This window comes from Nannobrachium achirus (genome assembly GCF_963921795.1).
Source record: "Nannobrachium achirus genome assembly, chromosome: 17".
Lineage (NCBI taxonomy): Eukaryota > Metazoa > Chordata > Actinopteri > Myctophiformes > Myctophidae > Nannobrachium > Nannobrachium achirus.
The window spans coordinates 38,284,442-38,308,300 of record NC_137824.1 but is presented as its reverse complement, the minus strand read 5'-3'; the positions used below and the strand labels follow the sequence as shown (position 1 = coordinate 38,308,300).

The 23,859-nt window shown below is 41.0% G+C and overlaps 1 protein-coding gene across 5 annotated transcripts in view; it reads right to left on the bottom strand.

The window, feature by feature from the left end:
• The window catches only part of rapgef2b (Rap guanine nucleotide exchange factor 2b), a 179,759-nt gene that overhangs the window by 116,733 nt on the left and 39,167 nt on the right, over positions 1-23,859 (bottom strand). For all 5 annotated transcript variants that reach the window (XR_013962928.1, XR_013962929.1, XR_013962930.1 and 2 more), the window contains exon 2: positions 1,977-2,047. Coding sequence is in view for 1 of the 5 variants with exons in the window: in XM_080746251.1 (XP_080602377.1) it covers positions 1,977-2,047 (71 nt within the window). In the remaining 4 variants the exon portion in view is untranslated. The remainder of the gene's footprint in view (positions 1-1,976; positions 2,048-23,859) is intronic.

The following is a 23,859-nucleotide window of genomic DNA, read 5'->3' as shown; positions in this document are numbered from 1 at the left end:
CACTGTTTGTTTTTAAATAATCCTTCATTAATCGTAATCGTGGCAAAGGTTTGAAACCGTTGTGATGTTGATTGGAAGTCTTATCGCCCAGTCCTAACCCATGTCCTTTCCCACCCAAGATTGAATATCGTCGTCGTTGGGCGGAAACCTTGTATCTCCAAGTTTCAAATGTGTACGTTCTTTTGCAAAGTAAAGCCCTGCTTCATCATGCAAGGCCATCGCACAGAAGTAGTGAAAACAGCAGATCTACAAGCACACAACGCCTCGCAGTGCGAGGCGTTGTGTGCTTGTAGATCGGCTGTTTTCACTAGTTTAAATCATTTTAAAAGTGATAAATACAAAACAAACGGTTTTGGACATACAAGGTTTCCACCCGACAACGATGATATCCACATTTGAATAAACCGTCATAACACCAGAGTTCTGGGTTTAAATGTTGTCTCAGCTCTTTTATAACAAGCTAGTGTAAATGTTGTGTCTGTTGTATCTGTGTTACTTACTGTTATTAGATGAGTCTGTTAAATGTTGACCTTTTAATTCTCCAATGACGCATTGAAGCGTCAATCAATCATATGTTTTTGTTTAATCTTTCCACTTCTCCATTCTCCCCAGCATTCCTGCTACATTCCGTGAAAGGACGAAAAACTATTTCTTGCTGGTAATCAGTTCCCTGTGTTATTTAACACTTTTCATTTGTGCAGTGAGTCTGTGTGTCAGTAGCAATGCTGCTTAGGGGTGCAACAGTTTATCAAACTAATAGCTTTAATTGATTATTTTTTCAAATAAAATAATGGATCATTTAATCAAATAAGCAATTCATAATCCATGTAATTATACGCAAAAGTTTCTAAAAATGTCAAGCTATTGATCTAAAACACAATGTGGTGCATCATACCGCACTGTGACCTTGTAGATTGGATATTTTCAATATTGGTTTACATTTTTTTAAATGTATGGAATTTTCTCTCTTCTTTTGGGATAAATTCTTAAAGCACTTTGTTCTATTGTGCAGCTCTACTATGCAGACCACAGGTGTTGATAGAACAGGGGTCAGGTTAGGTACCTGTGTGAGGGCTGTTGTCAGACTTAATATCGCATTCATGCTTACACGAGAGAGACAACAGATCAGTTATCAGTTGGTTATCTGCACAGCTGATAAGTTGATATATAAACAACACACTTAAATGGCAATCAGACTAAATAAACAGCAGTGTTTTAGATTAGATGTAGGCATTATGTTACCAGGATACTAACTTTACCTCCACTGACCAGTGGCCACCAGACCAGCAGAGTACTTTTCCATAAAACAGAACATGTAACTGTAGAACGCAACGCTGGTAGATTCGAGCAATAAAACAACTGGTTGTACTGATGACGATAGAGCAGTGGTTCCCGAACTTTTTCACCAAAATTCTCCTTTAACTTTCGCTTAAAAGTTAAATCTGTGGAATCTATTTTAATCGCTTTAGTTTTATTCATGACATTCTTTTGAAAAATGCGTTTTTAGTAGGGGGATATTTACTACTCAAAAATCTTTCCACGACCCACAGTTGGGTCCCAACTAGGGATGGGACGATACGCGATATTATCGCTTATCGTGATAAAAAACACTCATGATAATCGTATCGTGGAGATTTAATTTAACGTGATATCGTCCTCCGTCATGCGCTTTGATCAATTCACCTTTTATTTGCCGAGGTGGATATCCGGTACCACTTAAACCCTCTATACTTCTAATAAATGTAGTTGATACAGTCTTTTTTTCCACTCTATCAAATGTCGACGCGTTGTGAGCTTGTAGATCGGCTATTTTTTGGCAAATGTTCCGCCCCAGGATAATGGATTTTTAATATCGCGATAATATCGGAAATCGTGATTTCTTTTGTCACAAAAATCACAATACGACATTTTCACATCGTCCCATCCCTAGTCCCACAATACTGTCTTGGGAAATGGTGTGATCGAGGGAGTCTCACCTGAGCTGATGTTCCCGTAGGTTGGACAGAGCCTCCATGCCGTGCAGATAGGAGTAGACGATCTCCAGGTCCTGAGGAAACAGAGGAACAACCAGGGTCACAGGCTGGTATCAACACAACATTATCATGATGATAAACTATCTGTATGACCACTTTATACAGGAATCCTGTTGTTCTACTGTGAGGAAGACCAAGGAGTTCTGTGTACGAGAGCTCGTTCTTATCGGCCCTGGAAGAGAAGAATTGTACAGCTCTAGCAGTGATTTTCAACCATTTTAATTTCAAGGACCCCCAGTTTGACATGCATTAGGATTAGGCCACGGACCCCCATTTAATGGTATTTCTATCTCTGAGATCCAAATGTATTGTAAAATCAATGTTAATTTAACTCTGAGAGTGTACAAAAGGAAAGAAATAGACCCGTTAAGGTCCATTTGGTTCCATTTGTACACTCTCTGAGTTACAGTACATACCCATAAGGGTTCATTTGGTTCCTAACAGTCATTTTGCTGGGGACCCCCTGGAACTCCCTCAAGGACCTCTGGGGGTCCCCGGACCCCACTTTGAGAACCAGGGCTTTAAAGTATTGCGAATATAGAATGCAAAACAACATAATAACCAGCTAACACAAACAAAATGTCCATTAAGTTATATTTATACACTTCCAGACGTTAAATCAACCTCGCATCCCTATTCTGAGCATGTCTTAGATGTGAAAACATTCAAAGAATTTCAAACGTTTTCAAAGATAATCCGCTGTTTAAGTGGACACAACGTACATTCGTACCGTGAACGTGGTTAAGTTCCCTCATTATAAAGATTGTAGCATAACTGAGAGGTCACAGGTTCAACACAACAGCCAAGTGCTTGTGAGCAAGGCAGTGGCTTCCCTTCCTACTGTCTCATTGGCGGGATACAGAAGTTAAAAGCAGTGTGAACCGCAGTGAGTCTAAAAATCACACCCGTGTGAAGTGGAGCTGTGTGTGTGTGTGTGTGTGTGTGTGTGTGTGTGTGTGTGTGTGTGTGTAGATCATGTGTACCGATTTTTGTGACATTTGAAGAAAATATGTAGGAAAAGGAGCAAAAAGTGTGTTTTGGAGAAAATTCAAGATGGCGGAAAATCTATCCTGGCGCAAATGGGCGTGGCCTATATGGGGAGATGCGTCTTGACCCAAGGAATCCAGGGAAAAAAGAATTTTAATTTTCCGATCTACGGTTCAAGAGTTACGGGGCAAAACGTAAAGTGGGCCGTTATAGCGCCACCATGAGGCCGAGTGATGTAATTATTTTTCGATTCATTCTTAAAATCATTATGAATCTCCTCTCCGAGGTTTGAAACTGTAGCTCCTATGGTTTACGAGAGAAAAATACTTGAAAGTGATTTCTTGCATTGTCCCATTATAAGTCAATGGGGACAATTAAGCGTCGTTTTTTGCCGATTACGTCGGCATGGTAAGGCGGATCGGAACGAAAGGTAATAGAACACCATTCCCGGCCGAGCCGCACATTTTGATGTATATATTGCGCGAGTGGCGTAAATGGTGCGGCACTAGTTACGCGCCGAAGTCAGGCTACATACACACAGACACACAGACAGACAGACAGACACACACACACACAGACCCACACAGCCACGTATAGGGAGCTGCACACAGCTCCAAAAACACAACACTGGACTGAACCACACGGTCCAACAACACAACACTGAGGCCACTGTAGAGTTCAATGGACTGAGGACTCATTGATGACCAGTGTAAGAGGGCTGATGGGCCTTACAATGAAGCACTGACATTGATATGTCCTCCTGAGTACTGCAGAGAGAGAGCCGGGAAGGGGGAAAAGCCCAGGTACCGAGGATACAGAGAGAGAGAGAGAGAGAGAGAGAGAGAGAGAGACAGAGAGAGAGAGAGAGAAAGAGAAAGAGAGAGAGAGAGAGAGAGAGAGAGAGGTGCACTTTAAACTATGAGCTCTCTATTCAGTCACTCCATCCAGCTCTCAGGTTGGTGGCGCTGGTCCAAGATGGAGGTGAAACAAAGTACCTTCTCTATACAGTACCACACAGTCTGTCCACTGTAAGAGAAAGAATGTGCGTGCGTGCGTGCGTGCAAATTGCGTGTGTTCTGCTCCCCATGAAGAAACAGGTAATATATGGTGAATACAACCGGGGGCGGCATAGCTCAGGGGTAGAGAAACCGTTATTAGAGCACGAAGGGTTCCCGAAAGGGTTCCCAGTTCGAATCCGGGCTCCCCCTGAGTTAATGTCGAAGATTCCTTGAGCAAGACTCTGAACCCCTAATTGCTCCCGGTGAGTAGGTTGGTGCCTTGCATGGTTTCCTCCGCCACCGGTGTATGAATGAGTGCGTGAATGGGTGAATGTAATGCACAATCTATGTAAAGCGCCTTGGATAAAAGCGCTATATAAATGCACCATTGGCATTTACCATTTAATACAGATTTTTGTTTTTTAAGATAATTCTTTTGGGGGGGCTTTTATGCCTTTATTGACAGAACAGTAGACTGACAGGAAACGGGGAGAGAGATGGGGGGTGACATGCAGCAAATCTGGTCAGGCTCGGGAATCAAATGCGCCTGGACCAGGCCAGCAGGCACACCCTCAATACAGATTTTGAAAGCTAAGATTACAATTATGAATAGATTCAAGTTGGGGTTAGGATTTGGGTGAGAGAGAGACAGACAGACACCAATCTAGCCTCTCATGACATGGTTCTGCCACTGGACCAGGTTATTATTAGATGCAGAAGATGTTAAGAGAAAGTTATTTAGATGGCATGTTGTTTAAACCAATACTAGGTTGATGTTTAACTGGTATTGTTACTTTGAATCACAAAACAGTTTTCTTTGTATATTATTTCCATGTCATTTTCCCTGTGCGGTTAGTTGACTAGGGTTCATGTCAATTGCTCTGATCTTTTACTCAGGGGTTGAATCCAAAAAAGAAAATCCCAAGACTGACATTTATTTTCAGACCATGTTCCAAGTTCTCCCAACATGGGATTTTTGGGGTGTTTCCCTTGAAATGCCTTCACTGAATGTGTGTGTGCCAATTATAGAAGTTCTGTTGTATTCTATTGCTAGTCTGGCCAATTCAAATACTCATATCTTGAAATTATAACTGCTTATTAGTTTGGAGACAGAAATAAACTGTAAACCAACTAAAAGTAATATACTATATTAATAGTAAAGAATCAACAAATATTTAACTAGCCCTAATGCATTACTGTAGGCAGTGAACATTAACTTAATTTTAGTGCTATTTATAAACATAGCGATTAGCCACTTTAAGCATAGCATCAAAATTTTGAGCCATTTGAGTCATTACTATTGTAGGCAATAACGTCTACACGCTGTGAGCTTGTAGATAGGCTACTTTTGCTATTCCTCCTATAATGAAGTATATCGTCATTGTCCAGCAGAAACCTTGTATCTCCAAGTTTCAAATGTGCACGTTTTTCGTAAATTAAAGCCCTGCTTTATCATATAAGACTGTTGCACAAAACTAGTGAAAATAGCAGATATATATTTTCACAAGTTTAAATCATTTTTAAAATGATAAATACAACGGGAACGGTTTCGGATATACAAGGTTTCCACCCGACAACTCCACACAGGGCTCAAGTGGTTAACGAGCATCATTACATGGGGTGTTGGTCCCTAAAAAGCAGCCAAACAGATGTGGTTCTGCAGTCGTTTTGGCTCGGGTCCTGCTCAACTGGACATTCACACAAATATGTTATCCTTTAAAATGGGGAGTGCCCCGACCATTGTTGCATCATGGACACATACTCATGTTTAATCACATCCTTATGGCAAGACACCCTCTTGCTCATTGGGATTCTGAATGTGACGGAAGACATCTGATGACACCTAGTGGAGAAAACCAGGAACTGCAGCCCTGCTGACTCACATTTTCTAGAAACTGACTGAGTTTCAAGACATGTTGAAATTGTATAATGGGTGTAGTTTCAACTGCACCCACTCTTCAAATGTGAGTGCCCACATAGTTCAACGGACAAAGCCTGTAATTAAATACATTTACAAGCTTCTTTTAATGAATATAACTTAGAGGTGGGGGATATGGAAAAATATCATATCACAAATATCATATCACTAGTAGGGCTGTCACGATTATGACCTTTTACATAGCGATTCATTGTCACTCAAATTGTTTTCTCACTCAACAGTAAACAAAAAAACATAAAGTTTAAGTGTATAGAGGGTATGTGAAGTGTGAACATTTCTAAAGTGACTATTTAAGGACTTTTTAATACCTCTAAAATGACAAATTAAACATTGGCCAAATTGTCAAATATTAGAGGCAAAAAATAATAATATTAAATAGCAGATCTACATGTAGATCTGCTATTTTCACAATAGAACCGTGTTATACAAAATGTAATGCCTCAACTCTTAGTGCTCTTAGAACCACTGCTGTAGCCTGTAGGACACCTTCTGGTTGTCAAGAAGTCCTGCCTCAAGCTCAAAAGCGTAGTATCTCTCCTCCTAGCCAAGCGGTAACTCTGACTATAAAAATGGAGTTTGCCAAGTCCACAGTACGCCACAACTACAACAAATACAATGGTGAACAATATGCAGTTATAGTTATCGTCGTCAAAGTGGACATCTCTGGTCTAGTTCAACTGAGGTGACCGTCACATAATAGTTCTATTGAGGTGACACAATAGTTCTATTGAGGTGACATAGTTAAGCGTTCAATCTAAAAGACAACTAACTATTGACACACAGAATTACTACAGAGGGTCCTCCAAATCATTGTATGGTAGGAAATATTTTTTCTCCTTTTTTATATTAACCACTTGAACCCTGGCGTCCATATTCAGAGAACCTTAGCCAAAAATAGCAGATCTACAAGCTCACAACGCCTCGCAGTGAGCTTGTAGATCGGCTATTTTCGGCAAGAGTGAAAGGTCAAGTTTTATAAGTATTGACTGTTCAAGTGGTTAAATATCTGAAAACACAAATTGACACGAACCAAAATACACTGATGATAGTGCTTTCAAAAGATGAAACTATATGGAATCTATGAACTAGAACAAATACAATTGTGAACAATATGCAGTTATAGTTATCGTCTTCAAAATGGACATCTCTGGTCTAGTTCAACTGAGTTGACCGTGACATAATAGTTCTATTGAGGTGACATAATAGTTCTATTGAGGTGACATAGTTCAGCATTCAATCTAAAAGACAACTTACTATTGACACACACACAAAAACGCACACACCTCACTGAAAGGCTTCAGCTAAAAGGCCATTCAGTCATTCCTTCATTCATTCACAGACACATAAGGTCATGTTTCATAAGTACACAAAAGCTTTTTACAGCATCCAGGGACATGTGTCAACACTCCAGAAATAGAAAACTGCACTTTACAAGAACAGTTGTGCAGGTTAGTGCAGTTGTTCTCAACATTTTCACGTGAAGGATCGCCTAATTGTTCTGGCCCGCAGACCCCCATCTGAAAAGATGTTTTAACCAGGGAAAACCCTTAACAGAAGATTTGCCAAAGTTTGTCAAGATTTGTCAACAATCTTCAAGATTCTATCTTCTATTGAATAGCAGAAAAAGAATAGAGCTTAAACTGTTGCTCATTTTGCTGAGGACCTCCTCCTGGAAACTCCATCAAGGACCCCCAGGGGTCCCTGGACCCCACTTTCAGAAGCAGTGGTTTAGTGAAGGATGGGAGGCATACAGGAAGGTCCTTGCTACAGCCAGAGAACACGGGTTCAAGTGAAGAACCCATGTCTGGCCTGCTGAAGTCATAGCGAAGCAAGGCACTCCTAACCACACCCTGTACTCTGATCGCCACACTCCAAGACAATTTACACATACATACATTTTAATGGAGACGACCACTGCTGAGTTCAGCCTATATGATGTTATATGATTATAAGATATCTGGAATATGCAACGCATTGAATAGTGCTGGAAAATTGCTGTCACTTTTGGTTGACCACAGAACCCAGAGGGGAAACCACCTTTTTTTTTTTCAGCTTTCAACGTTACTTTTTCATACTGTACATTACAAAAAAGTGGATGGTGGAATAAAATAATACATCATATGAATGAGGGCCTCAAAGTCCAGAGAACAAGGCAAGTTGACGGTGAGTTCTCATCTATAAACACATACATCAGACAGACGGACACACGTACACAAATTGGTAAATGGGATTATGGGATATTGTGTCTTGTGACCGCTCCATTAAATGATCCACACACCAACAACAATCGGAGGTCATATTCTGTCTCAGTAATTCTCAAAGTGGGGGTCGTTTAATGGAGCAGTCACAAGACACAACATCCCATTTACCAATTTGTGTACGTGTGTCCATCTGTCGGTTGTTTGGTCTCTCTCTACAGCACCTTCAACCGACCTGTCTGTTCTATCCTCAAGGACCCCCAAGGTACCAGGGAGGGGGTCCCCCGGCAAATTGAGTTATTATAGCACCGAAATCAATTTAAGCACTATATATATATACACATCAGCTATTGGAAAACGGATGATCTACAAGCTACCAACGTGATGCAAAGCGACACGATGTGAGCTTGTAGATCTGCCATTTTCAAAAAGCTAGAAAAATGTGGAGTATTTATATACACCGCAATGGGGTCCTTGGCACAGAATATCTTCAGATGGGGGTCTGCAGCCAACAACTAGGGCTGTCACGATTATGACATTTTACATGACGATTCATTGTCACTCAAATAATTGCGATTAACGATTTAATTGTGTTTTAAATTACATTTCTGTTTGGCTTGTAGGCTTTGAAGTTGCACATGGCAGATATGACACATAACCGAAATATACAAAGAAATGACTGACATATTTGACAACTTTAAACTTAAAAAAGAACATTGATAGTGGAAATAGCCGATCTGCAAGCTCACAACCCGTTGCGACGCGTTGTGAGCTTGTAGATCTGCTATTTCCACTATTTTTTACTTTAAAAAATATATATGAACATTTTTCAACATGGAAACGATTATGACGAATATGAAAAATAATCCCGATTATGTCAAATAATTGCGATTAGACGATTATGTAATAATTGTGACAGCCCTGCCAACAACATATTCATTTGGGGGATCCTTGACATGAAAAAGTGGCCATGGTGTCCACTGGTGCACATGCACAGTCAGCTTGCTTGCTGCTGCTGCATGCCTTTTGTTTTCACCAGGAGCGCCATGCCTGCCAGCCAACAGTAGGTGGCACTGTGGGGCACGTGTTCTCTCATCCCAAAGTGACATCACTGGGAATGAAACAGCAGCAGTCAGATTGAAGCCTCAGTCAGAAATATGCAAAAACCAGCAATTGTGGCTTCAGTCTCAAATATTTCAGATTGGCTTTATGGAAAGAATGTCGAGGACCCCAGCTTTCCACTGGTTGCATTCTCTGGAGGAAACATTCTCCCCTTCCCGGCCCCTGGACTCTGACTGCACCAAACAATGTTCCAAATGGACGGGTTTACCACTAAATATACATCATATAGGCCAGTGGTTCACAAGCATTTTCATGTCAAGGACCCCCAAAGTGACCGTGGACCCCCCATTTGAAAAAATGCTGTGCAAGGGACCTCCATAAGAGATGTTTTTCTTCCTCAGTACATCTATGTGACGCATTGTGAGATTGTAGATAAGCCATTTTCAAACAGCCAACAAATTAAGTGTTTAAACTGTTCCTCAATGTTCTGGGGTCCCCCTAGAACCACCTCAAGGACAGCTGGAGGTCCCCAGACCCCACTTTGAGAAACAGTGATATAGAGAGATGGAAATGAGATCTGTAAAGAGTATGATGTCATACGAGTATGATATTAATTCAGTCACTTACAGTAGGTATTCCAATAGGCTGTTATATTAAACAAGACAAATAGCCTTGGGTGAATTTGAATCCCTCTGATGGTATTGCAGACTGTCTAGTCCAGGCAGAGATGAAAAGTGTTGTGTATATGTTTGATCTGTCTTTCTGTCTGTTCATTTATTGCTGCAAGTCTCTCTGACACTGATGTGGTTACGTTCACTTTCTTTGGCAATGTAAGCATAATATTTCCAATGAATCCCATGCCCTTGGCCTTCACCATCAAAGCCCCTAGACCAGGGGTCTTCAACAGGGGGTCCGGGACCCCTAGGGGGTCCTCAGAATTACTACAGGGGGTCCTCCAAATCTTTGTATGATAGAAAGAAAAATGTTCTAATTTTTTATATTAACCTCTTGAACCCTAGCGTCCATAGTCGGAGAACTTTAGCCAAAAATAGCAGATCTACAAGCTCAAACGCCTCGCTGTAGAGGGGAAAAAGAAGTACAGAGTGAAGGGTCAAGTTTTATAAGTATTGACTTTGACTGTTTGTGTGAAAACACAAATCGACATGAACCAAAATACACTGATGATTGTGCTGTCAAAAGATGAAACTGTATGGAATCTATGAACAGGTTGTGGGGGTCCATGCTTCATCTCTCTCTCAACTAAGGGGTCCTCCTTGGCCTGAAAACGTTGAAGACCCCTGCCCTAGACTCTGTAACAGCCTGCCAGAGGAACCTCAGGTTAGCTTGCTCACTAACCAGTTTTAAATCACTTTAAAAACGCATTAAAATCCTGCCTTATCCTCCAAGGCATCATGCTAGTGCTTCTATTTCTAACTCAGATCATGGCATGTAATTAGTTTTATTGCCTTATCATCTGATCATTGTCAAGTACTGCCTGTTGCGCCGTTACTGTCTTATTGTCTTGTCTTTATTGTACAAGCCCTTTGTTAGGGTGCAATATAAATAGTTTAATATTAATTATAATTGTGGGCTCGCCAGTACCTGGCGAGCACACTTTAGATATTGTCATTGTGGGCTCGCCTATAAGGCGAGCACACTTTAGATATTGTCATTATTTCTATACTAGGCAGGCAGTCAGTGCAAGTATCAAAAAACTTCGGTTCCTTTCTACTCCTACATACTTAGTGAGAAAATGAAAATAAAAACATCAATGTGTTCAGCTTACTGTGGCGACGTGTGCTATTACTTTTTACAGCAATCGGCCAAATGGTGGCGCTGTAGGAAGCCTTCGAAAGTGCGAACTTTGAACAGGTATAGCTCATGCTGTGTTTGAGGTAAAGCCATGAAACCTGTATACACGTATGCGTCTCCTCATGCCGAACAACTTTTACGCTCTGACTTTTGACCTTTGACCTTTAGATCTCCCACAATTTGGAATTATATGAAAAACAGTAAAAATCTATCTCCTCCTGGGTTTTTTTCGTTACGCGCACGAAACTTTTTTCACATGAACTTTGGACCAATACGGTCAGATTGATCAACCAGATTTCTTTTAAAGTGAAATATAATTTTTTAATAATTCAATCAATATTGCGGTTTTATGCAAATTATTCTTCGCCCTCTAAATCATACATGCAAAGTTACACGTTCATGGCATTTGGCAAAGATGTAGAGGGTTAGTCAAAGTATTACTGAAACCAATTTTAGTCCAATCGGCCAAAGGGGGGCGCTATACGAAGCGTTTGAAAATTCAAACTTCAAACGGGCATAAGTCATGACTCGTTTCGTTTTAAGACATGCAACTTGCTTACACGCGTGCTTTGACTCGAGCGGAAGACATCTGTGTCGTTGTTAAGTAAGCTCCGCCCTTCAATTTTCCGCCATTTTGAGCAGTTTGTAAAACGCGTAAACCCGCTTTTATTCTGGAATTTTCGCTCCACGTGCACAAAACTTTTTTTACGTGAACTTTGGACCGATATCTAAAGATCTGTCAGATCGGATTTCTTTAACATTGAAACATGCTTTTTTAAATAAATTCAATGAATATTGCAGTTTTATGCAAATTATTCTTCTGCCTCTAAAACATACATGCAAAGTAACATTTTCATGACAAAATAGTGTAGAGGGTTAGTTCAAATATCACTGAAACCAATCTTACCCCAAATGGCCAAAGGGGGGCGCTATATAATTTTGAGCAGTTTGTAAAACGCTTAAACCCGTTTTTATTCTAGGATTTTTTTTGCAATTTGCATGAAACATTCTACACGCAATCTAAGGACCTTTATCTAACATGCCTATGAAGTGCACACAAAAAAATTATAAAATAATAATAATAAATATAGCTGCAAGCAGCGATAAAGTGGCCAAAGCCAAAAACACCTCAAATCATGAACACAGCCTGGGATGTGCGTGAAATCTTGCAAGCACATTCCCAATAGGTCAAGGAACAGATACCAACCTTCTCACATTGGCCTGTTATAGCGCCACCAGCGGGTCAACTTTTGCACAACACATTTTTGGAACAAAATGGACCAATCTTTGACGTCAGTAACGTCAAAGAGAGCACTGCCTGCGATCTTGACATTTTGTGCTTTTATAGCCATTGTTTTCTGGCTTGAAGCGAGCCCACAATTGTTTCGAAGGAACAATATTTTTCTAGTTATTTATTTATTTATTTATCTAGTAAGTAGACGGGATTTTCGGTTCCTTTCTACTCCTACATACTTAGTGAGAAAATGAAAATAAAAACATCAATGTGTTCAGCTTACAGTGGCGACGTGTGCTATTACTTTTTACAGCAATCGGCCAAATGGTGGCGCTGTAGGAAGCCTTCGAAAGTGCGAACTTTGAACAGGTATAGCTCATGCTGTGTTATACATACAGCCATGAAACCTGTATACACGTATGCGTCTCCTCATGCCGAACAACTTTTACCCTCTAACTTTTGACCTCTGACCTTTAGGTCTCCCACAATTCGGAATTATATGAAAAACAGTAAAAATCTATCTCCTCCTGGGATTTTCGCGTCAAGTGCACGAAACTTTTTTCACATGAACTTTGGACCAATACGGTCAGATTGATCAACCAGATTTTTTTTAAAGTGAAATATAATTTTTTAATAATTTAATCAATATTGCGGTTTTATGCAAATTATTCTTTGGCCTCTAAATCATACATGCAAAGTTACACGTTCATGGCATTTGGCGAAGATGTGGAGGGTTAGTCAAAGTATCACTGAAACCAATTTTATTCCAATCGGCCAAAGGGGGGCGCTATACGAAGCGTTTGAAAATTCAAACTTTAAACGGGCATAAGTCATGCCTCGTTTTGTTTGAAGACATGCAACTTGCCTACACGCGTGCTTTGACACGAGCGGAAGACATCTGTGTCTTTGTTAAGTAAGCTCCGCCCTTCGATTTTCCGCCACTTTGAGCAGTTTGTAAAACGCGTAAACCCGCTTTTATTCTGGAATTTTCGCGTCACGTGCACAAAACATTTTTTTACATGAACTTTGGACCGATATCTAAAGATCTGTCAGATCGGATTTCTTTAACATTGAAACATGCTTTTTTAAATAATTCAAACAATATTGCATTTTTATGCAAATTATTCTTCTGCCTCTAAAACATACAAGCAAAGTCACATTTTCATGACAAAATAGTGTAGAGGGTTAGTTCAAATATCACTGAAACCAATCTTACCCCAAATGGCCAAAGGGGGGCGCTATATAATTTTGAGCAGTTTGTAAAACGCTTAAACCCGTTTTTATTCTAGGATTTCTTTTGCAATTTGCATGAAACATTCTACACGCAATCTAAGGACCTTTATCTAACATGCCTATGAAGTGCACACAAAAACATTATAAAATAATAATAATAAATATAGCTGCAAGCAGCGATAAAGTGTCCAAAGCCAAAAACACCTCAAATCATGAACACAGCCTGGGATGTGCGTGAAATCTTGCAAGCACATTCCCAATAGGTCAAGGAACAGATACCAACCTTCTCACATTGGCCTGTTATAGCGCCACCAGCGGGTCAACTTTTGCACAACACATTTTTTGAACAAAATGGACAAACTTTGACGTCAGTAACGTCAAAGAGAGCACTGCCTGCGATCTTGACATTTTGTGCTTTTATAGCCATTGTTTTCTGGCTTGAAGCGAGCCCACAATTGTTTCGAAGGAACAATATTTTTCTAGTTAATATTATGCCCATAAAGCCCCATTGAACTGAACCAACGTGAATTGAGTTTCATTCTGTCATAGTGTTCTTCACACACATTCTTTGGAGTTGTGTCTAGTCTAGGCTCTGGTCTGAATGTGTGTTCTGTAATATTAGATTGCATAATGTGAGTCCAGTAAGTCCAGGCATTACTTCTGTGGCAATTGTTCTATTGCTTTGTGCTGGGTGGCCACCGCCGCACAAGACAAATCTAAGCCCTTTTATATAACAGACTTGGTAATAAAGTGCGTTTCAGAGAAACAATAAGGCAGGATTGTGATCAGGAGTCACAGGGGAGAGACTTCGGGGAGCTGAGAAGATGAAACTGGGACAGCAAGATAAAGCGAGGTGAAAGGTATTCACTGGGAGCCAGGCCAGCTCATTCATTCATTACCCACTTAAAGCCCTATAGTATACACTTCATCAAACAAGGAATTGCGTCAATAACCGGTCTAAAAGCTCACAACACGCCACATCATGACGCCATTGTAAGCCTGAAGATCTGTGTTTTTCACTTTTTTTGAATGATTCTTTTTATATTTTTTGCCTAGAACAGAGGTCTTCAACAGGGGGTCCGGGACCCCTAGGGGGTCCTCAGAGTTACTACAGGGGGTCCTCCAAATCTTTCTGTGATAGAAACTTGTTTTTTCTCCCTTTTTTATATTAACCACTTTAGCCAAAAATAGCAGATCTAAAAGCTCACAACGCCTCGCGCTGCGAGGCTTTGTGAGCTTGTAGATCGGCTATTTTTGGCAAAGAGCAGACTAAGTACAGTGAAAAGTCAAGTTTATTAAGTATTGACGGTTAAAGTATATATCTGAAAACCCACATTAACATGAATCCAAAATACACTGATGATCGCGCTGTCAATGAAACTATATGAAATCTATGATAAGGTAGTGGGGGTCCCTGCTTCATCTCTCTCTCAACTAAGGGGTCCTTGGCCTGAAAACGTTGAAGACTCCTGGCCTAGAATGACATGCCCAAAATCAGGGACGACAGGGAGAAAGTGGATAAAGACTGCTGTTCCAGGCGGTTTTGAGAAGCAGAAACTCCCAGACTATACCATTAGCCCCCTCTAATCCCTGCCCTTTTCTTTCCATATTAGTATTTCCAGGAACACCGGTGACACCCCCAACCCCTCCCAACCCAACCCCCTCCTCCACAACTGGAGGGGGGAAAAAACCAAGACACCGTTCTGGATATATAGAACCTTTTGGGAACGCTTCAGAAGCTTGGGAGTCGAGCGCTAACCCCTGACATTCCTCGCATACCACCTCGGTGTCGTTTGATAGCGTTCCTTTGTAACCGGACACTTCCTGAACACTTCCTGGACGCAACCTAATCTGTCGTTCCTCCCTGGGCCCTCGGTGGGTGGGTCAAGTCGTATAAGCGCGCCACGGCAAAACCAAACTATGGGAGGTATTTCCTTCAAGAGGATACCGGTCGAAAAACAATGACAGGGCTTGTCTGATCCCGTAAGGACCCTAGAAAAATACAATCTGACCCGGTGAAGTAAGGTCCTGGGGGGGTTAGCTGCAGCGTTGGGCCCATGCCAACCTGTCGACTGGCATGGCAATCAGTGGGCAGAGGCAGGTCAAGGAAACATTGCTGTTTTCTCTGCATTGTTCTCTTGTCTGAGACGATCTACTGGAATAGAAAAGGACTCACAGCTGCACTGTAAGCTGTTGTATAAGTGCTTTCCTTTTTTTTTTAAATGGGCATGTCATATGATGAACTATAGCTATAAAAATCCAGATGGCCTCTTCCCAGCATGACACTGATAAGACAATCATGCATTCATGCTTAATGTGTCTGAGCAATTATAGATTGTGATGCATGTGGATGAAGTGCTCCACTTCACTTCTTTTTTTCCAGAGGTTGAAAATATTACAGGGTGCGACCAGAGTGCTCGGTTGTCGTTTGGAAATTCAGTGCATTCAGTGCGTTCTCATTCAGAAATTCAGAGCACTGCACACGCCAGACGCTCTAGCTGTGAAGAGACATTTTTAAGTAGTATCCAAATAGCAGAAGAAACAGCAAGCCTGGCTGGTTTGGTGATCTATTTCGTCGTTGTCGGGTGGAAACCTTGTATGTCCAAAACATTTAGTTTTGTTTAATTATTTTAAAAACTATTTAAAGTAGTGAAAATAGCCGATCTATAAGCACACAACGCCTTGCCTCGCCATGCTTTGTGTGCTTTTAGCTCTGCTATTTTCACTAGTTTTGTGCGACACTTTGATGAAGCAGGGCTTTAATTTACAAAAAGAAAACTTGGAGATACAAGGTTTCTGCCCGACAGAGACGATTTGCAATAACAGGTCGGGCACATTACTCGTAAGACAAGCAACCCATATACTGCTGTTTTAAAAAAAAATGCAACGTTGGCAAAATTCAACTTGGGCTTTGTGTCAGTTTTCCATCTCAAAATTGGCTGACATCATTCTCATTCATGAATCACAGAATAATTATGCGCTCCGTCACAACCTGGTGACAGAGCCGTCTGTGACTCCACACAGCAGCACGTCAAGAGTGGATTTATTAACGCACCTGGTGCGTAATACAAATGCTTAAGTGGCAGATCAGGAGAATTATTGAATGCTTTAACCAGTGAAAAATAGCAGATATACAAGCTCACGGTGAGCTTGTAGATCTGCTATTTTTGAAAAAGTCGTAAAAATGTGTGCAAATCTTTGAATATATGTATTTTCAAAGCAAACGTTTTCAAAGCAAACGTTTGTAACTCAAATTCTGCGGGGTCCCTGGAACTAAAAATTTTGAGATGGGGGGTCCGTGGCCAAATACATATCAGTTTGGGGGTCCTTCACATGAAAAGGTTTGAGAACCACTGACATAGTAGTCTCTCAGACTAACTGAGCTCCAGTTAAGTGAAAAGGACCTTTTCTTTGACGATGGCTACCCAGATTGCTGACATACTGTAGAAACATAGGTTTTTTCAAAAAACCTTAGAAGGATTCAAAAGACACTTATAGAATCGGGTCAAAATTCAAATTTTCGCGATTTTTCAAAAATAGCAGATCTACAAGCTCGCAGCGCGGCACTCGGTGCCGCGCTGTGAGCTTGTATAATGATACACAATAATGTGTAGCCGTTCTGAATGGTTAAAGACTGTTGTCTGACATGCTGCGTGATTGGCACACCTGACCTGATTGAGCGCACAACACCTTCTGGAGGGTTGAATAGCTTTCACACCGAGCGATAAACACCTACTTTAGACATGTAAATTGCAATGGTCAGTTTCAGCCATTATCTTTTAATCTTCGAAATAATACTGCTATTCTCCTCTGTCCTTATCCTTATCAACAGCCTGGTGTCTGTTCTAAAGATACAGAGCTCCCACCATCCCTGGCCAGAATGGTGAAACCAGTGGTGGTAAGTAAAAGTATCATTACTCTGTTATAGAAATACTCTCTCTTACAAATAAAAGTCCGGAATTCAAAATGTACTTGAGTAAAAAGTCTACTTAAAGTACAAAAAGCAATAGTACAAAATGTGAAGTGTTGTGAGCTTGTAGGTCGGCTATTTTCAAATAGCCACGCTATAAAATAAGAGCTAAAGTGGTTAATGTATGTTTTATAATATTATAATTTATATCTGCAAAGTAACTAGTAGCCAAAGTTTTCAAAAAGTGTAGTGGAGTAAAGGTACAATAATCCGAGATATAATGGAGACGGAGTAGAAGTAAAAGTATTGGAAAAGGGAAATAAGTAAAGTACAAATACCTCAAAATTGTACTCGAGTACAGTTAGTACTTAAGTAAATGTACTTAGTTACTTTACACCACTGGGTGAAAGCATGTATTCATTGGTCTCAGGTTGGATACAGAGCGAGCGCTCCCGGTGACAACCAGGCCACCGTGTGCCGGACATGAAAGGAAAGGTGACAACCTTCCACACACAATGAGGGCTGGAGGACAGCATGTCACCTTGTGGAGGAGAAGGATGTCCAGCCAAACACAACCACCCTTAATGACTGGCAACGCCAGACAAAGGATGTGCCGTCGTCAACGCGGTGTGTGTGTGTGTGTGTGTGTGTGTGTGTGTGTGTGTGTGTGTGTGTGTGTGTGTGTGTTTGTCTAGCTATACTTATGGGGACTAAACGCATGTTCACACAGTCATCTGCAGGGGACCTCTGACAGTGTGGGGACAAAATAGTAGGTCCCCACAACGGTTAGGGTCAGGTTTAGGTTCAGGGTTAGGTTTAGGGATAGAGGTTAGGGTAAGGCCACAGGACTTGCATAAAAATGAATGGAAGTCTATGTAAAGTCCCCACAAGTGATATAAATATATAGTGTGTGTGTGTGTGTGTGTGTGTGTGTGTGTGTGTGTGTGTGTGTGTGTGTGTGTGTGTGTGTGTGTGTGTGTGTGTGTGTGTATGTGTGCACGTGTGTGTGTGTGTGTGTGTGTGCGCGCGCTAATCACAAGATATTATTCTATTGCTAAACTACTGGAGGTGAAATTGTAATGACTCTGATTTCAGGGTTCATATTATCATATTATTTCTTGGTGTCGTCCATGACCCAGATGAATGTGTACAGAGGGACTCGTGGCCGTGCATGAATGGAGCCCGGGGGGGTGATCTTCTTCACTACAGTTTTCATTTGACATTAACAAAGCTATGACCATAAAACTACACACACGGTGGCGGCCGTAATGAGCGTTTCATTGGGTGCGTTGACCGGGCTGGGTCACCAGGCACAGCAAATCAATGTTCCAAGTCTTTCTCTGTGGAGAATGTTACATAAACGGTGCAATCATGGGCCCAGACTGACATGTCTGCATGTCTGCACGAAGAGTAGGGCTGGACAATAAACCAAAAATATATCGAAATAGCTGAAAATAGCTGATCTACAAGCTCTGATCATGGCATGTTATTTGTTTTATTTACTTTTTTTATGTGAGCTTGTAGATCAGCTATTTTCACAATCATGATGTTTAAAAAAAAATAATAGTTCACTGATTGTATACGAGGCAAAAGTTTGAAATGTCTGGTAATCAGAAGGTCACTGTTTCACCTCCCAGCCCCAGCTCCAGTCCATGCAGGGACATGCTGGGCCATTAAAAAAAATGTTAAACTAGTGAAAACAGCCGATCTACAAGCACACAACTGCTTGCAGATCTGCTGTTTTCACTACTTTTGTGCAACGGCCTTGTATGATGAAGCAGGGCTTTGCTTTGCGAAAGAATCTACAAATTTGAAACTTGGAGATACAAGGTTTCTGCCCGACAGTGACGATTTACTTTGTTGGCCACCCAGCCCCCAAAATGGAACGAAGGCAGACATTTTATTTTGTATTTTTTTCCTAATGGCCGGCCTGGACCGGCGGGGAATGAACCGGCCGTTCGGGAGTTGTGCCGCTTTTCCCAATGGCCAGCACGTCCCTGAGTCCATGTGTCCAAGGGTCCCTGAGCAAGACACCTAACCCCCTAACTGCACCCCTCAAGCACTCATCATAAGGATCTGATCAGCCACCAGTTGAGTGAAGCTGAAACACAATTACCCCAGCAGGACTAGCAAAGGTCTCCCTTACCTCTCCCTCGGCTTTGCCGATCTACAAGCTAGATCAGCTATTTTCACAATATTTATATGTGGGACTGAATGTAACCTCAGCTTCAACTCCTACAAGTTGAATTGGATACTAAAGGACCTCAGCCTGCAATCTCCTAATGTTTATACTTGTCAATGTTTTGTAAGAAGAATCATTAAATATATAAATGCTGCTAAAGTAACACAATAAATAGAATAATTTTTTATTATTTATGGATTGACGCTGTGATCGGGAATATCGGTATCGGCAGATACTGATTCCAGTTCCAAAAATCACAATCGGAGCATCTCTACTATGGTGCCGGCTACACAAATCTGGATATTTCTGAAGCTAGACATTCCTTTGTGCGATTGGGGCTTGCAGCCACACAAAGCTGGATATTTCGGCAGCGAAACTGGATACTTTTGAAACCGGATAAATAAGTGAAAATATTGAAACATATCCGATTCACTGGATCCGTGTAGGCATGGAACACGGATATCTCTGAAGACTGCTTGTCCCCCTAGTGGAGGTCTGGGGACTCCGATTATTTTAGACCTAGATATCTTTGTCGTGTGGACCTAGATATTTTCCTATGTGGATATCTGAAAATCTGGGATATATGAAATATCCAGATTCGTCTGGCCTAGGCCTAATAGTTATTTCTAACCACAATAAAACAAATAACAAGAATACAAGAACCGCCCCACCGAGCAATTTTTTTAAGGCAAGTATTCCTGTTACCAGATTAGTTTATTGGTTCCAAATATCGGTTTCAATATGTTTTCGGTTAATTGCCCAGCGCTACAACAGATACAAAGAAGACACCAACACCAATCTCCTTTTCTTTTTTCAATATTACTCTTGTCCATTACACTTGTATTTAACAGAACAGACAATAGGAAAGCTGAGAGGCAGACATATGAGAGAAGGCTGATCCCAGACCAGCAGGGGGTATGTGTGTGTGTGTGGCTCATATACAGCACTAGTACAGTACATCACCAACACACCTGCTGTGTGTGGTTAGAGGCATCCATCTTCTCTAACCAGAAGAACAAAGGCAAGCATGCTCAGAAAAATCTGAGTTTAAAAGAAAAACAAGAAAATGTATCGTGGCTATTCATCTGAATAACAGAACAAGACAAAAGGTACTTAAGCCTACTCCTCTACTTTCCAAACCACAAGAAATCCAACATCAAGTGCCCATTGTTCTAACAGCATTCAACAACATCCAGCAACATCCAACAGCACCCAGCAACACCCATTAGCATCCAACAACATAGAGGGATGCATTGTATTGAAATGTTGCTATCTGATTGCAGGGTCTAATCAACTGATACCGATATTGCAAAACAAGTTTCCAGTATGGGTTTACCTTACACCTGATGTAAAGTAACTGTGATTATGGCTGCAGTGCAGATGCATACTTCTAAAAAAGCAGTACATTCATTCTTATCATGTCCTAATGTATTAGTCCTACACAATTGGGTATGGCAGGGGTATGCTATGCTAAGCTGCCATACCCTGGGTCCAGGGGGGAGAATACAAGTTACTTTAAAATATAAATCCATGAATGTCTCTTTGTCTATCTGTGCTGGTTATGTTGTTAAATTACATTAAAATAACTACAAATGGAAAATTTAACAAGGTAGGTATTATATTCTCCACACTTTTATTCTCCTCATCTTGACAGAATAGTATATTCCCAGGTTCCGCAGGTCAGCTGCACAGGTGCAATTCATTATTGTTAATTGTGGCACGTTTACTATATTATGCCAAGTTTAGACTGCCATATCCAGCCCAAGAAACCATAGAAATTTTGGGGGAAAAAATAGAATGTACTTCTTAAAATAAATATATCATGCCTGTTGCTAAGGTATGGCAACATGACTGGTGTCGCGCGTGTGCAAGACACCAGTCATGTTGCCATACCTTACCTTTTTCTGAACTGACGCCACTGCTAAAGTACAGTGACCAGGCGTCCTAGTTTGGAGGATTGTCCCAGTTTCAAGCTGGGTGTCTCGACGACTCCAGTCCCGACAAATACCTCTAAAACACTAAAATGTCCCAATTTAACTTACACTACAAACTGGCCTGGTTTTCACCACAATGAAAATAATAACACTTGCTCTTTGAGTGCTTACACTCTTTGCAAAACAGATTTTGTCAAACTTTCACATGATCTATATTAGTCATTAGTCGCTAAGTCCAACTGGGGAAACTCCCCACTGTCAGGTGAAAAGAAGTGGCTTGGACTCCTCATGCATAGAAGGAAGCATGAGGTCAGTCAGTTGCTCACCCCAGGTTGGCAGACTGCAGAGGGAGTGTAGCGCCCAGGATCACATTAGATAATTGGCACTGGGTGAAAAATGGGTTACAAAATTATGGGATAAAAATTAAGAAAAAGAATGCCAATCTCACATCAATACTGAGTCCCTGTGCGACTTATCTGTTGTTGACTTGTTCCTCACTTCCGTTTCTCCTCTCATGGTCTGATTCGCAGAGGTTGAACACAGCCAAACAGTGAGCTCTCCTTTATCAACCCCCCTGGCGCTGACTTAAAGGAGTAGTGCACCCCCAAAATGTTTTTTTTTCTCCCCTATTGATTACTCATGCCACGGAGACTTGAGTTCAATAATATCTGTTTGTATTTGTCGCACGACCCGTTGTGAGCTTGTAGATCATCTATTTTCAAATATCCTAGGTCTAAAGTGGTTAATGTATGTTTTATAATATTATAATTCATCTCTGCAAAGTAACTAGTTTTCAGTTTTCAAATAAATGTAGTGGAGTAAAAGTACAATATCTAGATCCGAGATGTAGTGGAGTAGAAGTAAAAGTATTGGGAATTGGAAATACTCAAGTAAAGTACAAACACCTCAAAATGTTCACTCCAGTACAATACTTAAGTAAATGTACTTAGTTACTTTACACCACTGATCTGAAGCCACTAATGGCTATAACCACCGCCAACGGCGTGGGACACAGAACTACAGGCGATGGTCGGCCGCAGGCGCTAAACAGCGGTGGTTTTGGTGTGTCAGGGCCTTAAGACGCTTAGCATGTTGATCCCTGGCTCTGAGAGAGCATGGTCAGTCTAATCAGGCCTGCTCTGCGGGGCCAAGGATTTGTTGTTGTCGTGTTACAGAGAATAGCTGCGAAAAGCACTAATTAATCCCAAGACTCAGGACCCAGTTTTAAAACAATCGCTCAGTTAGCACTACAGGGTGAGGCCAGGGGCGTCACAAGGGGTAGGAAAGTGGGACTGAGTTACCAGGGCCCAAGGTGGAGGGGCCCTAGTAACTTTAGCTATTGAAAAATAGCAGATATACAAGCTCAAGCTGCGAGCTTGTAGATCTGCTATTTTTGAAAAGTCGTGAAAATGTGTGCAAATCTTTGAATATGTATTTTTTTTAAGTGAACATTGTAACTCAAATTTTGCTTCTGGGGGGTCCCTGGAACTAAATATTTTGAGATGCGGGTCCTTGGCCAAATACATACCATTTTGGGGGTCCTTCACATGAAAAGGTTTGAGCTCCACTGACATCGAAACATAGATTTTTCAAAAAACCTTAGAAGGATTTGAAATATTCAAAGATTTTCATGATTTTTCAAAAATAGCAGATCTACAAGCTCGCAGCGCAGTATATCTGCTATTTTTCAATAGTTAAAGCACAGGGGCCCCACAGTGAATCCTTGTACCCGGGACCCAGAATTTGGTGCGACACCCCTGGGTGATGCTCTCTGTCTCTCTCCTCAGCACTATCTCCACTGTCTAGGGATGGGGCGTTATGAACATTTCATGTCACGATTATTGTGACCCAAAAAAATGTTGATTTACCATATTATCGCAACAATCAAAATATCCCCAACATCCATTATTCTGGGGCGGAACATTTGCCAAAAAATAGCTGATCTACAAGCTCACAACGTGTCGCAAAATGTTGTGAGCTTGTAGATCGGCACATTTTTGGCAAAGAGATTTAGTAGAGAGTAAAAAAAAAGGCTGTATGAAGTATGTTATTTACAGGTCCATTTGACCAAATATAGTGGTACCAGATATGCAGCTTCAGCTTGGCAAATAAAAGGTGAATTGATCCCAGTGCATGACGGAGGACAATTTCACGATACAATCACCACAATACGATTATTGTGAGTGTTTTTTTTTTATCACAATAAACAATAATAGCGATTATCGTCCCATCCCTACTTCTGTCTATCTGTTTAGTTAAAAAAAATAACCTCTACATTAGCTCTGTATAATACTGACCAATGAAAATACAAGAATCAATCTAATTACATTATTGCTT